The following is an 18,905-nucleotide window of genomic DNA, read 5'->3' on the forward strand; positions in this document are numbered from 1 at the left end:
ACAGATGAAGTCTATTTAGCAATAGAAAGTAAAGTCCAGTAGGACTACCTTCCTACGTATGGAGATCAATTCTTGTAGTTTAGCTTCCATAACATATTGATAATCATCAGATGAGGTAGAGGAGGTTGGATCAGACTAACAAGTCAAGGAAAAGGAGAGGGACAAAATTGAAAAAATCAGAACTAAAGACACACTGAACAAAACACAGCACAGAATGCTTAAAAGAAAAATGTGACTGCAAATTCAATACTTCAATAGACAAAATTTTGTGGAGAGAACTACACTGATATCTAGTGGACATAATGTCTTGATGTACAGAAATGGAAAACAATGATATGCTAAAAAATTAAAGAAAGAAAGCTATTGACCTACAGATGGAGTTTTAAGGTTAGTGATGATTGGCTGATATACAATTACTATAGAATGAATCAAAACAACTCTAATAAACTCATATAATTGGAATTATGGGGAAACCAAATACCAGAATATGTCTCAGAGGCTGTTAGAGGTTTTTTTTTAGTGGGGAGAAGTTGCCAGTTATTGGATAGAAATGAGGTTTAATGTTGTATAAGATACTAAACAAATAAGCCAATTATAAGAAATTCATAATTTTCTTTTGGATACAGCCTCTAATTTCTCCAAATTAAAAAGCTAGATTATGTAATACTATAATTTACAAGATATGAAATACATTTTAATTGATTCAGAAACATACTGAAGAGGAGAATTCATGAAATAAGTAGAATTTGGGGCCTTGAATGCACATTATGGCTATCCATTTGAAATTGTATTGTGATATTTTCCTCTAAAAAAAACAGATGTAAAATTTTCATTTTCCTCAGTACACAATGATGCAGTGAAACTGAGAAAATGTGTCTGCAAAACTACTTAATCATTCCAATGAATAATACAGAAACCAAGTGCTACCGTGACTTTGTTGTTCTCAGAATGACACCTATTCTTAAAATGAAACTATAATGAATAGAGCACCTTTATGCATTATTCTTTGCCAGGTATCTGGAGAGTTTCGTCACTTTACAGGTGCCAAGGTGTCACAGATACAATGTGTTCAACACATGGAATGCTATGTTTTTATTAGTATGCTATGTACAAGTTATGGCAATGAATATATTCATAACATATTCTGAAGTATAATCACAATAAACAGTCAGAGGACCCAAGCAACCTAAGTGGAAAGTTAAATAGTAAATAGTTTATCCAAATAATGAACTTTCTTCATCCAAAAAGTAAATGTAAAAAAGGCAAACATAATAAAGCCATATATCCCTATACATGAATATGTAATGCAAGATTTGGAATGAGATAGTAACCTATTTGAACATGATATCAAGCACAGATGACTATTTCCTCCACAAGGCACAACAGTATCCCAGAATAAACGCTTAGCATTTTAATACTGATATAGGTAAATAAGAGGCAACTCAACATTTGCTGTTTCCAAGATTTTTGCTCTGCTTCTCATTTCCTTGTTAAAAGAAAATAACAAAGAAAAACATAAAACAAACAACAAAAAATTCTCTGTGAAAACTAAATATATGAATCTACTACATTTACTAACTTACAAAGTATACATTTTTCATATAATTATCAAAATGGGAGGATCTCCATACTTCTTGTAGACTTTAATTAAGAAAACAGTAAATGAATTGATATTTGGCTGACATTTTTAGTTCTACAGATGTAAAAATGTCTTTTAGTCACTAAAAATATCATGTTGAGAGTGTCAATAGTTCTAAAAATATCTGAGAAAAAATGTAATTATGCCAAGAAAAATGAAAGTGTGAAGACTTTCAACTTCTGAAATTTTCTTGGTAAAACTAAAGACTTTATAGCCTTTGATATTCTATTCTTTCTGGTCTTATCTCATAAAACTATATCAGATCAACTTATCAAAAATCTAGCTAAAAAATGAGAAGGGCACTTCATTCAAACAACATTTACTATATCCTGGGAACCTTTCCTGTATATATCTTGCTTTTATGTAAATGTTTGCATGTTTTTCCCTTCATTAGACTAAACTCCTTGAAAGCTTCCATATTCTTTGTATTTCCAGAGCTTAGAACAGTGCTTTACTACAATTGGTCCTTGATAAATGCTTATCACTTGACTTATAATATTAGAGTGATGAGTTCTAGCACTGCCATAATTCTAACTTGAACATTGGATAGAATGGTTTATAGAATCGAGTACCATGATTATATTAATCATGGAAAGAAAATGATTAAATCTTAAAGATAGAGTCGATAAGTATCTCAATGTATAAGAGTAATATATATATATATATATATATATATATATATATATATATATATACACACACACACACACATATATGTATAAAGATATAAAATCTTTAGACTTATTAGTGAGTTATAACTAAATCTCCTTTGGTCAAATAATGAATTCTCTGAAGTGTGTGCATGTATTAAAATTTATATTATTCAAATTTATAATTATGTAAATACAATAAGTATGTCCTGCCCAATGATTGAAAATATTCAGGATGAATTACAAAAATGTGACATTGTTATTTTCACTAATGGGAATTCAAATCTATTATTTAACTTGTGAACATGCAACGTTATCTATTTAAAAATATTTTAAAGCATTTATTATTTTCTCTATGTCAGCCACAGTGCTAAGCCTGGGAAACAAAGTGAAAAAGCAAAAATGTAATCTCTGACCTCAAGGTACTTACATTCACTCATACACACAAACATACACACATACACACATCTAAACCATTTTGCAAAAGAAAAATATAGATTAGATTAAAAATAGTTTTAGAGGGAAAGTACCTTACAACATATTCAATAGAAAAAAATACTAGTCTATTACCTAACTAAAGTTTACTGTTCCCAAATCCTTTTTCTAGTTTATGCAGTTGCTTGTTGATTGTAAATTTGTCAAGTGTAGGGACTTTACTTTTCTATCTACATATGTAATACCCTGAATAGGAGGCCAAGATTAGTTATTTCATTGATATAGGGAATGTGGTATGGAAATTTTATCTAATGATGGAGGTCACCACTTCTTTTGTAAATTACAATTTGAGAGGGTTGCTTAAGAAAATTGCTCACACTCATGTAGCTAATACATATTAGAATCAGGAATAAACATAATTCTACTTGACCATGGGTTTATTTCCTTACACAAAATAGGTGGTTTACAAGGATTTGTTAAATTGAACTGAATACTAACATTAAATTTGACAACAGAAGTGACAAAGTAGGCCCAACTTCTTAATATATTGATTATTGATCAATAATCAAAGGGTTTGGTATTGGGCTGAGAGTTTAGAATTAATGCCAGAAGTTAACTTTTAAGGTGGAAATATATGGAAAGATTTATTAGAAGTTACATTCTGAAAAGGAACTGAAGAAAATAAGAAAAGGGTTCACAGAAATGGCAAAGAGACGAAAAGAGGAGCATTAAAGCAGAATAAAGGGAGTACACATTAGTGTCATTTATTTTTTATTAATTTTTTTTAACATTAATGTCTTTTAAAGTGATTATAGTATAACACTCCCACTCTAATCTCCCAATTCCAGAGTCCTTTTGGTATAAATGGGAAAAAATATGGGAATAAAACTTTTCTCTCTTAGGTTATAAAGATAAATAGATTCTATATTTAGAGTTTGAAGGGACTTTAGTGGTAATCTAGTTTAGGGCTTCTTATACTTTTCCCCCCAAGGAATTATTACATGATCTTGGGTACACAGGTATATTAAACAGTTATACAAATCAATAAATCACAATTATATGATCCTCACATTCAGTTATGAGACTCCACATAGGGTTGTAAACCACAATTTCAGAAGCTGAGGTATTGTCCTACTTTATCCTTTTCTAAATAAGGAAATTGAGGTTTACAAGGTAATATGATTGATGTAGAAGTTGAACCGCATTCCTTTGATTCCAAATCCGTCATTCTTTTTATTATACTAAGCTGGAGATAATATAAAGTATTTTGCAAATTTTAAAATGATATATAAATGTCTGCTATTAATTTGTGAAATTACATATTATTAGATAACTGCATAAGAAAAATATAACTGACAACTTTACATCATTGTCAAATTTTCAAAATAATTTTAATTATATTACATTTATCATAGATAAGCGGTTAGAATGCTTTATTTGAAATCAGAAATACTTCAATTCAAATTGAAATCACTCAATAGTCAATGTAGTTCAGTGAAGCTAAGCAATTAGTCTGTCATTACAGTTAATCAAGTAATAATTATAAGATCAGAAAAAAGGTTTGATACCAGTTCTAGGGCTCTTTTTGGTATATAAGGCTGCCTCTCAAGTTTTCAAAAATATCTTTAATGGTTCAAACACTTCATTTTGACAACTCTTGTTTTGTGGAACTTCCTTACCAACTTGAAGTTGGACTTGATTAGACTCGAGATTCAGCCAAATGCAATGACTTTTTTGACTATCCAAAAATCAGTGATGTTTTAAATTAATATTTAAGAAAATGCTAATCAAATAAATCAGGATTTTAAGTGCTAAGAACTGGATATATTCATGTGCTCTCTGAAGTTATTTCATTTCCTTTTGATAATAAAATATAAGAATTAACAGAAGGATGATTCTAAAAGTCTCAAATAGGAAGTTTTTGCTGAAGACATGGTGACAGTCTTATATGAGCTAATCTTAAACACTCTTGTGACTTTTTCTGAGTATACTGGAAATAACTTTCATAGAAACCACATTTGAACCACACACTACTTGGATCCCTTTCTGTGATGATTTAACAAGTTTCATTAGACTTCCAACAGAAAGCAAATGATTGCCATAATAATAAATCTGATGACTAGCACTACTTCATAAGTGAACTCTGAAGTCACTGCATCCAGTATGCCATACTTTCACAAGTGAAAGTGATGATTGTCATTTCCTTCATAATTTTCCTGGCATGCAAAAGTATCATGGGAAAAACCCCAATTATGATTACTTCATGAATTCAGAGTTATTGTTTTAAGTTAGTAAGGCATATCTAAAACAATTTATCTATCTCTAAAATCTTAAACTGAATTATGATTTAAATGTCAAGCATAATTTATAATTAATTTAAATCACAGAGGCTTATAAAATTTTCTATTATGGAGAGAAATCCATTTGAATAGCAATTATTAGTACTAATAGGAACAAAACATATAATTTTTACTACTTTGATACTCAATTATTATACCAGACTACTGATTTGAAAGTATCTTAAAATGAAGAAAAAATCATGTTAAGTCATAAGTTTTACTGGTTCCAAATAGGAATTATTGTAGAGAGCTGTACCTTTGTCAATGCTGCAATTCTCTGAGCAAGCTCAGCCTCCACTTCTGGTAAGGTCTCAGCTTTTCTCATGGTTTGCTGCAGCTTTTGCTCAGCTAACTCAAGACGTTCTTGTAATTGCCTGTTCTTCTCTTCCATCTAAAACCAGAGGAACCATCAGTAACTTATAAAGATTAAATTAAGAAACCAAACACTAGATAACCTAACGCTTTAATTACTTCAACAGTTGTCAAATTAATATATTCTATGCAAAACATGCCAAGTTCAACTAAAATTCTGTTTTAAGATACTATGTACAAATTTTCATATCATTGTAGAAACCTAAAATGCTCGTACACCAGGTAAACTTCTTGCCTAGCCTTTTATAAAGCAATAAAGCATAGCATACATGGGAAAAATGTGGGTATTGGACAGTGCTATGAATTCATAATGATAAACAACATTGTCATTTAAAATTATTTCTACTACGGTGCAGTATAAAAACTACACAAAACAATTTTTAAGCCATCAAATTTTTTTTCCATTTCTTCTTAAGTTCATTTTTATTACTGTAGTCATTCTGGCTTTAGAGTTCCTTGATCTACCTATTTATTTTGTATAAATCTGTGCAAATATTGTCATTATTTATGTCCTGTACTGCAAACAGAGATCCAATTTTCTAGAAACCTACCACCAGAGCTAATTTTGATTAATCTGTATCCTTCCAGAATGACGACAAACATTCCTGAATAGAACCATGACATAGATACTGAACCTGACGTAGGATGGCTTCCTTATTTGCCAGCTCATTTTCTAGTTTATCATTCATGTCATGGATGGAGGTGGATTCTCTCTGGGCACTTAAATATCGCTTTTCAAGAGTGGTGATTCTTTCTTCCATGTCTTCTTTCTGCGCCATAGCCTAAGGGCAATAAATATATCAAAAGTTTGGTAATTCTCATAAATCTAGTCATTGTTTGGAGGTTATAAGAAAGATATAGTTAGGAAGTTTGGGGTAACAAAAAACAAAAGTGCTTAACAATTCAAGTTTTAGGATAAAACAGAAAGTTTGGGAATGAAAGTTATTTGACTAATTAGTGAATAAAATGAACTTTCTAAATTTCAAATAATGAATATGGATTATGTAAGATTTCCTGCTCCTCTGTGTCCATCTGCTCTTGAAACCCTCTAAAGAAATAATGAAGCACATTTGCAAAGAATATAATACAACTGTTGACCACTTCAAAGCATTACTAGCAGAAAAGGAATCTCGCATCTAACACTCAGGAACAGAGCAGGTATTTGAACACAAGCCAAGTGTAAATGGTAGGATGAAGAAAGCCTATAAGTTATTCCAAACCCTTTATTGAGCTGATATAATCACTTACCTGGAAATTTTTTTTCATGTGCTTAGATTTACCCACAAAGAATTTTAAATACTTAATAGGATTGCTTTTATTTTCGTTTAGTGACCCAGTGAACCTATCCTTCCAGACGTAATATAGTGGATAGAGTGCTGAGCCTGAGTTAGAAAAAACTGAAGTCAAGTTTCACCTCAAAAATATGCTGACTGTGTGATTCTAGGCAAGTCAATTAACCTCTGATAACTTCAGCGTCCTCAACTCTAAAATGGGGATTATAGTATCATCTACCTCAAAAGGTTGTTGAGAGGATCAAATTTGATAATACTTGTAAAACAGTTATCACAGTATCTGACAATATAATAGGTACTATATAAATACTTATTCCTTCCCCATTCTTTCCCCTTATAACAAAGAAAAATAATTAGGCAGAACTGAGTAACATAGTAACCATGTTAGTTAAAAGTATTTAACATTTTTATCCATAAATTCTAAACTCTCCACCAAAAGGATAGAAGCACAGCTACTTAGCACTTCCCAGGACTTAGACTGGTTAAAGCATCATTTCAATTTAGGTTCTTTCCCCTTCCTTAATTGTTGTCATTCTTAATTTTGTCTACCTTGTTCTGCTTATTTTATATTATAAAAATTTGTATAAATATTACCATCTTTATCTGAAATTCTCAAGTCTTTTTTTCTTATAACATTTCTTACATTGATAAATCAAAATGTGTTTGACGTAATCCTAAATGAAAGACATCTACTTTGTTTCCTAACACACACACACACATACACACACAAACACACACACACAGAATCATTCTATATATCAAAATATTCATTGCAGCTTTGTGTGTATACATATATATAAACATACAAATATATGTAATATATTTATGTAAAAATATATCAATATATAAATATGTTATGTAACATATATATGTATAAATAAAAAAATGCTATGTGTCCAAAAGGGGGTCTCTGGATCAAAAGTTATAAATAATTTAGTAACTCTTCTCATCTAATTTCAAATTGTTTCCAGGAATTGTTATATCAATTCATAGCCTTATTAAAAATAAATTTTATGTCTATCCTTCAATATTTACATAATACTAACAACATGTATCTATATCTATCTTTCTAGGTCATCTTTGCCAATTTGCTTGTGATAAGGTAAAATTCAAAAGCGTTTTCACTTGCCATCTCTTACTAGTTTTTATTCAGAACATTCAATTGTTTTTAAAGGTTAATTTTTTTTTCTTTTGAAAAAGGCTCATTGATGATTCACGTCAATTCTAATAGATTTGTGAAAGAAAGAGCCATCTGAATCCAGAGAGGAGAATGTGGATCAAAACACAGTATTTTCACCTTTGTTGCTATTGTTGTTTACTTGCTTTTTTTTTTTTTCATTTTTTCCTTTTTGATCTGATTTTTCTTGTGCAGCATGATAAATGTAGAAATACATTTAGTAGAATTACACATATCTCACCTATATTGGATTACTTTCTATCTAGGAAAACAGGGGAGAAAAGAAGGAAGGGGAAAAAATTGGAACACAAGGTTTTGTAAGAATGAATGTTAAAAATTATATTTGCATGTATTTTGAAAAATAAAAAGCTGTTATTAAAAAGAAGACTCACATTAGGGGCAGAAATCCAGCTGAATCCTCCCAACATTCCTCTCTAAATAACTTTAAAATAATGTCTCAAATCAAATTTTGAAGTGTCAGAGACCACAAAATGGAGGGGTGAGACATTTTTCCCAACCCAGGTTGACCAAGGAGGTAAGAATCTGTGACTTGGATTTTAGGGTTTCATCCTGGAACTCCTCAGAATGTACTTGGCAGCAGAACCAATAATAGGCCTTGGTAGCAGTTTGAACAACAGCAGCAGCACCTTTGGGTACTCTCAGTCTGGTGACAGGTTATAGGACACCTGATCAGAAAGAGATTACAATGGGCACAGGACTTAGCATTATCTGGCAACTCTACTGTGCATTCATGGTTCTGGGTCTAAGTTTCATGGCAGAGAGGAATTCTTATAATCAATCACTAGGGAGAAATGCTCAAATTTCAGAGGACTAGTACTTGTGGCTGCAGGGGAACAAGGTCTCTTCTTGGGCAAAAACCAGAGCATAGATCAGGAAAGCAGTGATCACATTTATTCCCAGATCACACCATCTTGGGAGCACTAAAAAAACTTTCAGACTCCTAGAACTAACTCTAAAATGAGAAGCATAAAAAAATCTAAAGCTTGGGATAGGGTCTTTTGATCTCATTTGAACAGAGAACAGCTTTAACATAATGTTCCAAAAAATAGCTGGAAAATGAGCAAATAACAACAATTACAGCAAAAGAGAATTGTATCACAAAAACCTATTTTGTTGGCAGGAAAGACCAAGACAAAAACTCAGGAAGAAGACAACCATGTGAAATCAGGTACAACCAAAATCTCATAGAAAAATGCAAATTAGATACAAATACAACAAGAATTCCTAGGATAGTTAAAGAAAGAGATGAGTGATAGGGGCAGGGAGAAGAGTAATAAAATAAAATTCTGAAAAGAGAAATTACAGCTTCATAAAAAGTGGTACAAAATAATATTGAAGAAAATATTAAAAAACAAAATTGGCCAAATGGTAAAAGAGATACAAAAATTTACTGAAGAAAAGAACTCCTTAAAAAAAGCAAAATTGACCAAATGGTAAAAGTACAAAATTTCACTGAACAATATAATTCCTGAAAATCTAGAATTGGACAAATGGAAACTAATTATTCCATGAAATTGTTTCTTGATAAAACAATAAAACAAAGTCAAAAAGGATGCTTTTTGAAAAATATGAAATACTTCATAGAATAAATAAGTGACCTGAAAATAGATCCAGGAGGAGAATTTAATAATTTTTGACTATAGTGAAAGAAAGTACCTAGACATCATATTTTAAGAAATCATCACGAATAACTGCTCTAATATCCTAGATAAAATAGAAATTCAAAGAATCTACTGTGATGACTACCTGTAAAAGATCTCCAAATGAAAATTTGGAGGAATACTAAAGCTGAATGCTAGATCTCTCATATAAAAGAAAAAAATATTTTAAGTGGCCAGAAATAAATCATTCAAATATTATGCAGGTACAGTCAAAATCATACAAAATTTAGTAGTAACAAAGTTATAGGAATAAAGGGATAAGAATATGATAATCCAGAAGGTAAAATAGCTGGAATTACAACATAAATAATCTATCCAATAAAGCTCAAAATAATCCTTCAGGAGAAAACATAAATTTAATGAAATAGAGAATTTTCAAGATTCCTGATGAAAAGACCAGTTATGAATAGAAAATTTGACTTTGAAATATAAGAATCAAGAGAAGCATAAAAAAGTAAACATGAGAAAGAAGTAATAAAGGACTTAATAAGACTAAATTGTTTACATTGCTACATGGGAAGATGATGCATATAATTCCTAATATCTTTATCATTATTGAGGCAGTTAGAATAACTATATATAGAAGGCATGGAAGTAAGTCAATTTTTGCTTTATTAAAAAAAATGAATGATTGAGATAGAGAAATGCCTTGGAACAAGAGGTAAGAGAAAGGGATAATGAGGAAAATTATCTCATGTAAAAGAGATATGCAAGAAAGAGTTTTTACAGTGAAAGAGAAAATGGTGGCAAGTTGAGCGATTCTTGACCTTACTCTCCTCTTAATTGTTCAAAGATGGGAAAATATACATGGAATTGGGTATAGAAATGTATCTCACCCAACCAGAAAGTAAGAGGGGAAGTAGATAAGGGGAAAATGAGGGGTAAAAGGGAGGGTGGATTAACTGTAAAATGTTTTCCCAATTTGTTACTTCCCTTCTAATCTTGTTTGCATTAGTTTTGTTTGTGCAGAAACTTTTTAATTTGATATAATCAAAATTTTTTATTTTGTAATCAATAATTATCTCTAGTTCTTCTTTGGTCCCAAATTCCTTCCTCCTCTATAAGTCTGAGAGGTAAACTATCCTATGTTCCTCTAATTTATTTATAATCTTGTTCTTTATGCCTAAATCATAGACACATTTTGATCTTATCTTGGTATATGGTGTTCAGTGTGGGTCCATGCCTAATTTCTGCCATACTAATTTCCAGTTTTCCCAGCAATTTTTGTCAAATAATAAATTCTTATCCCAAAAGTTGGGATCTTTAGATTTGTCAAACACTAGATTTTCTATAGTTATTGACTATTTTTGTCTTGTAAACCTAACCTATTCCACTGATCAACTAGTCTATTTCTTAGCCAATACCAAATGGTTTTGGTGATTGCTGCTTTATAATAGTTTTAGATCAGGTACAGCTAGGCTACCTTCATTTGATTTTTTTTTTTTATTTTATTAATTCCTTCTCTTCAGGGCTTATTAAACTTTTCCTACTCATAGCCCTTTTCTGCCCAAGAAATTTTTATGTGATCCCAGATGTATAGATATATAAACTAGGTATACAAATCAAACCTTTACTGATAATGAATCATAATTTAATAATCCCACATTAATTATGAGAGCCCATATTGGGTCATGAATCACAGTTTAAGAATCTGAGATCTATATGACACCAGACATCATCCTACCTGACTTCATTTTCTTTCTAATTTGATGATCCATGTATTTGGTTTTTAACTGCAGGCTGTGTTTCTATAAATAAAGTGTGGATTCACAAGTCAAAGAAATAGCTCTGCTCTCTGTGTCATTTGGAAGAGCTAAAATAGGAAACTATAACTATTCACTGAAACAGCAACTTCAAAAAAAAAAGAGGAGGAAGGAGTAGAAAGGTTCAATTATATTATGGGCTGTTACACTCATGCTCTGGATCTCATAACAATGAAATTACTCACTGTTTTTCTTTTAAAATGCTGACCTGCTGCAGTGAAATTGTACTTGCAGTTTCAAACAAGTGGAATCCAATCTAATTCCATTCAACTTTTATTGATTTCTTACTCTGGGCAATGTGCTATGTTTATTTCTCTAGGGCATACAGCAATGACAATGTATGATTTAGTGGAAAGTTATGCTGTGATTGCTACAGAAGGCCTATGTTCCCAGGCTTGAGGTCCCAGCTGAGCCTGGACCAGTTATAGCCTCTCTGGTCCTCAGTTTCACCTTTAAAATGATTGGGTTTGACTAAATTATGTCAGTTGAAAATTTATGATTCTGTGACAGTCCATCCACATGGGAATTAAAATTTGCTGGGGGGAAGGCACTAGACAGAGAGGAAGTAGGCCTAGACAGTACACAGAATAAGTGTGTAGTTATGCTTGAGAAGTCAAAGCAATATTCTAAGAGTTTATTGGAGGGAATTTGCAATGTATTTCTTGTCTGTAGGCTTCAAAGGAAAGTTATTTGATCTTACTCATGCTATAAGACAAAGATTTCAAATGGCATAGATGTAAAGGGATGTTGAGGGAAAACTGTGATTAAAGGCATAGAGACAAAACACTCAGAATATGTTTAAGGAAGTTAGAGCATATGGCATGTGGGTTTGAGATGAGGAGGAATAGTATGAAATAAAGCTAGAAAACCAAGCTAAAACTATGCTATAGAGTTTAAAATATATATAATTGGCAGTTGGGAGCCATGGGCAACTTTTCAGCTTTACTTCTACCTCAAAGAATCCCTCTTTTTCTTCAAGACACAGCTGCAGCCCAAATGCCACCTTTGACATGAATCCCTTTTGAATTCTTCTTAACACCTCGCACCCTCCCTTTCAAGCAAGCTAAGATTTATTAACTAGAAACGTATTCGTACATACTTAAGCATATTAGTGGCCTCCCCATTAGAATTTGAGCTCCTGGTTTCATTCTTTGTAGTTTCAGCTCTTAGTCCCAGCATAGTACCTGGTACTTAGGAGATGCTTAATAAATACTTATTGATTGATTGACTGGATTCATGTGGCCAGTTCTATTGATTAGGAAGAATATTTTAGCAGATATTTGTAGTATATATATATTTGGAATTAAATTAAAAGAAAAGATATGGAGTAGGAAGTTAAATGTAAAATACTCCACATGGAGAGTAAGAACATTTACACTAGAGATGCAGCAACGGGAATGGAAAAGAAGGGGACAGATGCAAGAACTAACAGGAAGAGTTTGCAAATTATTACATATAAAAGTGAGTGAGACTAAGGTATGAACTTCAAATATGAGGTGGATGACTGGTAGAATGACAAAAATTTGACAATTTCATTTTTATAATTATTACATTATTTACATAATTACATTATTATTATATTTTTTACAATTATTAGGTATTTATTTTGAGAAAAAAGAACTGTACTAGGCACTCAAGAAGATGCTAAGTTGAGATAAGACAGCTTACTTGTTTTTTGGGGGGAGGGGTTGGGAGAGGATGCCAAGTATGAGATAATTCTAATAAATAATGTTACACAATAAATACATTGGAGGTACAAAGGAGTGCCACATGGTATCTAAGAGAGACGGTCTTAATGAAAAGGAAAATCATAAACAAGTCAAGTTTGAGGGTAGGGGAATTTCAAGAACTAGAAAGATATCTAACTAAGTACAGGGGTTCTGTGCACTGGTCCAGAATTCAACCCATTAGATTCAAGATATAGACTTGAACACTCAGCATAGATGTGAAGGCTAAAACTATTAGAGATCTAAAATTGCTAAAAGTAAGACAACAAAAGCCCAAGTACAAAAGCTTGGAGTTTGGGATGGAGAATGGCAAGAAGGAAAAGAATTGACTGATGAAGGCAACAGTAGAAGTAGGAAGAGAACCATTTAAGTCAATGTCATAGAAGCTGCATTAAAAAAAAGAAAAGAAAAGAAATAGAGAGGCCATACACATTGTCAAATGTTGCAGAGATTAGGTAGGATGTGCATAAGAGCACTGGATTCAACTACTAGATTCAATAAGAGTACCCATTCATTAGTAATCTTATAGAAAGCTTGAGAGTTTGGGTAGAACAGAAGCTAGCTAGATTGGAGAGGATAATGATTGGGAGGTGATAGTGAGAAATTAAGGTAGGCGCTATAGAATTCTTGCTCCAACCAAAGGTAAGAGACAGAATGATGGCCTGAGAGGATAGTAGAACCCAAGGGACTTCTTTTTTTTCTTTTAATAGAAGAAACCAGACCATGTAGCAAATAAGGATTCCTGGTTTCTTTCAAAGCTTGAGAAAGTGCAAGGTCACGTTCTTTATCAATGAATAAACAAGTCATTTAATAAATACTTGCCATGTACCAGGCAGGCATTGAGATTTAGTCTTTCCTTTACTCCCCATAATTTATCTCTTTTTCTCTCTATCAATCTTCTGTCTTTCTTTTGTCTTTCTCTGTGCCTCCATGTGTGTCTCTCTGTGTATTATGTTTTGTACATGCTTACAAATATATGTATGTATAAATGTAGATGTATGGAATCAAAAAACTCATGTTCAAACCTGGCCTCAGATATTTACTATTTATGGAACCCCAGACACATCACCTAACCCTGTTTGCCTCAGTTCCCTAAGTTTTTCTCATCTGTAAAATGAGCTGGAGAGGAGCAAGGAGAAGGAATTAACCAACCACTCCAGTATCTTTGCCAGGAAAAACTCAAATGGGATCATGAGGAGTTAGATATCACTGAAAAATTACTGAACAATTGAAAACATACATATATAGATGTAAATATGCAAGTTAGTGTGTATGTATATGCATATATATGTATAGATGAATGTATATATAGTCTCTTTTCAAATAACTTGAAGGGCAAAGATTGTTTAATTTGGGTTTGTTTCTCAGTGCCTAGCACAAAATACTTTTAAAATAATTCTTACTGATCAATTGATTGATTGAAAAAAGAACTGAAGATCTTCTCAGCAAAGATACTGGATTGATTTGTCATTTCTTTCTCCATCTCATTTTACAGATGAAGAACTTATCCAGAGTTATACCCAAATTCTGATCTTCCTGACTCAGTGCTGGAGCTCTATGTACTGTGTCACCTAGCTGCCCCCTTTTTCTTTTACCTCCTATCTTTTGCTAGTGCTATCAGGTACTCAAGGACTCCTTCCTTTAGTTGCTTAGTTTGCTTATTTGTTAGAATTAAAGATAACAGACAACTAAATGATGTTTTGTAAGTTCATAAGCAGAAATTAAAAAAAAAAAAGAACTTTTCCTAGGATCTCCCCAACTGAAAAGCTTGCTAGTTAGGTTGCGACCGACATCTATGAAAAGCCCCAGGATTAGCTATAAATTAACAGAAAAGAGACAGATGGAGTTAGACTCTAAATACTTTATAGAAGAGGAGAATTTTTAGTAGAATTTTGCTAAAAAAGGAAGGAACACATTTTGTTAGGGAGGAAAAAGGAGGTGATTTTAGGTATAGAGACTTGAAAATAGGAATGAATCAATCATATATCAGTGACAGTAGGCAGCTGTGCCTACATATGCAATTATAATTTAAATCATCTGGAGATGCATATTGAAGTTTTCTGAGTATAGTTATTATATATATGTGAGAAAGCTATCTGTGCTGAAAAAAATTCACACATCCTCATAAATGAATTTGAAAAGGAAAGACACTCATGTAAAGGGCTGGACAAAGTTAGTAAGAATTTCAACTTAATCTTACCTTTGGATTTCTCTAGATTCCATAAAGACATGTCACTTAACCTCTCTGAGATTTTGTATTCATCCTTAATAAAAATATAGCTGGAGGTTTGTGAGAGGCTCAAATGAAATATGTGTTAATATGTTACAAACTTGAAGACGTTATATAGGTGTAATTATCCTCACCATTCTCAACCTCACCTCATCCTCAAATTTTATAGGTTTCAGAGAGAAATGTTCCTGGGTCACCATCTTCCTATTTTTTATTGTTGAATGTACTTCTCACAGATGATAAATCACAGGTATTTTTTATAGTTTAATAAAAGTAGGATATAAGCTCATTTCTGTAAGCACACAAAAAGGTGCATTTCCAGCAGCACACCCAGGGATGATATCAGTATTACTGATTTAATGGGATTCAAACAGAAATTATACCTGACCAAGTTACTATCCTGCTTCACAAATTTACATTTATTGTATAGCTGGATAAAATAAATCTTTTTAACAGAATAAAAGTTATTATTTATCTACCACAACACAGTTGTTATTGTTTTTACTATTATTACTATTAATGATGTCCAAAGACAAATAAAAATGAGCTTTGGTAAAAAGTAGGGTCGAGAATAAGTGGAAAGATTTCCCTGCTCCCCAAATATTTCATGTCTTCTCACCAACCTTGAAGATACCTTTAACAGATGACACACGATTACTTTCATTCCACACTTAATAATGCCTTTTAAAATGCAAATATCTGTGACCCTGATAGTAAGAACATGATGACTGAAATTCATCCAGTATTAAACCCCAAATAAAAATGAATCCCTGTAGGTGCATAGTGAGTAAGAAAACCACAAATTAACATTATATCTAATTTTAATGTACTTTTGCATTTATTGTATTTTAATTTATTTTGTTAATCATTTCTTGATTAGTTTATAATCGGCTTCTGGCAGCACAAGGAAATATTATGGGCTTCTTGGGGCCATTGGATGGTATGTTTAACATGACTAGTGTATACTCCTCAACTATGAAATATTTTCTGAGAGCAAATTTTGTTTGAAGGAGGAAACAAGAAGAAATTATGAGACTTGTAGGACCTTGAAAAGTAAGAGATGGGGGGTAGCTAGGTGGTGCAGTGGATAGAGCACCAGCCCTGAAGTCAGGAGGATCTGAGTCCAAATCTGGTCTGACACTTAACACTTCCTAGCTGTGGGACTCTGGCCAAGTCACTTAACTCTAATTGCCTCAGCCAAAAAAAAAAAAAAAAAAAAAAAAGAAAAGAAAAAGAAAAGTAAGAGATGGGAAGCCATAGAGACGGCCATGACTTTTCTAGAGTCACATAGTAAATTGCAAAAGTTAGATTTGAACCCAAGTTTTTCTGATTGTAAACCTAAATATTTTCAAGGCAAAGTTACATCCATAACTGCTAGATACCAAAATAGATCCAAATAATAATCTTTTAGGAAAAAAGTGAAGAATAAATGTAACTTAGTATGATGTAATGATAATAATATTCATTGTGAACTGCTTACCTCTCTAATATCCCTTTGATATTTGGTGTTCATTTCCTCTGTTTTAATGAGGTCCTTTCTGGCAGTCTCTGCTTCCTGCTCCACTTCCCCTACCCGGGAAGAAAGGGCTGCTAAGCGCTCTTTCATTTGGACCATTTCATAGTTTTGTTTTTCCAGTAATTCTTGTAGTTCCATCACTTGGCTGGTGTCATCTGTTGAGTCTATGGAACCATTGGACAAACGCTACAAGGAAAGAAAAAACAAATACCTCAGTTTTATCTTCTGACTTAATTTAAGATGCAGAAATTTGAAAGATTGGATTTGCCATTCTTCTCCTGTTGAGAAATAAAAACTTTTAAAAGAAATGCAATTTACATTTAAAAATTAAATTTGTGAATAAGACTGTAATTGGTATTAAAGTATTTTATTCATTTATCCAATATTTATTTAGGGCTAACTGTTTACAAGGCACATACTTCTCAATATAGGGAATGGGAAAGATTTGAAGAATATACAAGATTGAAGTAAGGCAGATACATTCATGGAGTTCACGATCTAGCAATGGGATTAGATGTAGACAAAGATAGCTTTAATGCTCAGTTACATGTGTATATTAGATATGTGCAGAAAAGGGGAGGTCATACCAGTCTAGGTGCAAAGCCTGTTGGAGAGAAACCTTTTATGCTGTATTTTAAAGGCTATGCAGGAATTCAGCAGATAACAGTGGGAAAGGAATATAATTTACAAACACAAATTCATAAATTTAAAAATAATTGAACTGTTTTCAAACAAATTCATTTTTATTGTAGTATCTAATCATTAAATAAAAACAGCAAAATACTCCAACACCCAAAGCAATTAACATTGTTTTCATTATTCCCACAATCTGAGAGACTCTTGTTTTCAATTTTATTTTCCAGTGGCAGATAAGAACAAATCTTTCGTAATAACAAGTTCTTCAATTCACTGTACTGGCCTTCTGGTTATCCCACCAACAAGACACTCCATCTCTTGGTTATCAGCATTCTCTGGTAGGGACAGAAACAGTCATAGCTAGTAAGTAAGAATTTATTAAGTACCTAACATGCTAGCAGCTAGATGACTCAGCTGGAGCACTGGGTCTGTAATCAAGAAGACTTATCTTCCTAAGTTCAAATATGGCCTCAGACACTTACTAGCTTTGTAACACTCTGCAAGTCATTTAATCTTGTTTGCCTCAGTTACCTCATCTGCAAAACGAAGGCAATATCAACCCCACTACAGTACTTTTACAAAGAAAATATAAAATGACATGAAGAGTTGGATATAACTGAAAAGGACTGAAAAATGACAATGTGTGCTAGTGACTGGGCAAAGTGCAAAGAAATACAAAGTAAAAGAAAGACAGAGAGAGCAGGCCAGATATACTGAAAATTAAGTCATGGAATAAATCACAGAAATAGAAAGAACCTTAGAGAATGAGAAGTTCTAGGAAAATTTGTATGAATGAATGTAACTTAATGTGAGGCTAAATGCCTAAGTGAGAGTTCTATAAAAATTTCTTATATGACATGGACATAGATTCTAATTGATAAATTAGAAAATACTATATATTATTAGCATGGGTGCTAAACTCAGAAGAAATTAGGCTGGTTATGAAAGACATTAGGTAATTTTAAGTAATATAAAATCAAACTATTGCCCTCCATTGCTAAGTACTGATGCTCCTTGCCATGATGTGCATACTCTTTATATTACTGATAAATGGAGGAAGGACAAAGTCATTTTTCAGGCTATTAATTTTTATGGGTCTAATGTTTTTATGAACTTATCCTATTACCTATATACAGTTCATCAATCTGATGTGATTCCATAAGTCTGAATCACTTTAAAGTTATGACTTATGGGAAAATTCACACATCCTCATAAGCTCTCAGCAAAATTAGAAGATAACACATTTACTTCTTGGACACACCTTCCATTTACCCAATCATTAGTTCCATTTGCAAACATTAAAATATGAATTATGATAGGGTAGTAAGGCACATTCTCAGATTTTCCAAAGAAACCAGTCATAGAATTTTAAATTCTATGTTAAAACTACTTGAAAATATTTTTTAAAGCTAAATATCAAAATGGGTCAAACTTTTAAATATTAAGT

General features: G+C 32.2%; 1 protein-coding gene across 9 annotated transcripts in view; it reads right to left on the bottom strand.

Moving 5' to 3' along the window:
- Positions 1–18,905, bottom strand: part of PPFIA2 (PTPRF interacting protein alpha 2) — a 664,129-nt gene that overhangs the window by 114,959 nt on the left and 530,265 nt on the right. For all 9 annotated transcript variants that reach the window (XM_074270868.1, XM_074270869.1, XM_074270872.1 and 6 more), the window contains 3 exons: positions 16,787–17,008; positions 6,071–6,217; positions 5,320–5,454 (listed from right to left, as the gene is read on the bottom strand). In XM_074270868.1, the coding sequence (XP_074126969.1) occupies positions 5,320–5,454; positions 6,071–6,217; positions 16,787–17,008 (504 nt within the window). The remainder of the gene's footprint in view (positions 1–5,319; positions 5,455–6,070; positions 6,218–16,786; positions 17,009–18,905) is intronic.

Source organism: Sminthopsis crassicaudata, chromosome 5 (genome assembly GCF_048593235.1).
Source record: "Sminthopsis crassicaudata isolate SCR6 chromosome 5, ASM4859323v1, whole genome shotgun sequence".
Lineage (NCBI taxonomy): Eukaryota > Metazoa > Chordata > Mammalia > Dasyuromorphia > Dasyuridae > Sminthopsis > Sminthopsis crassicaudata.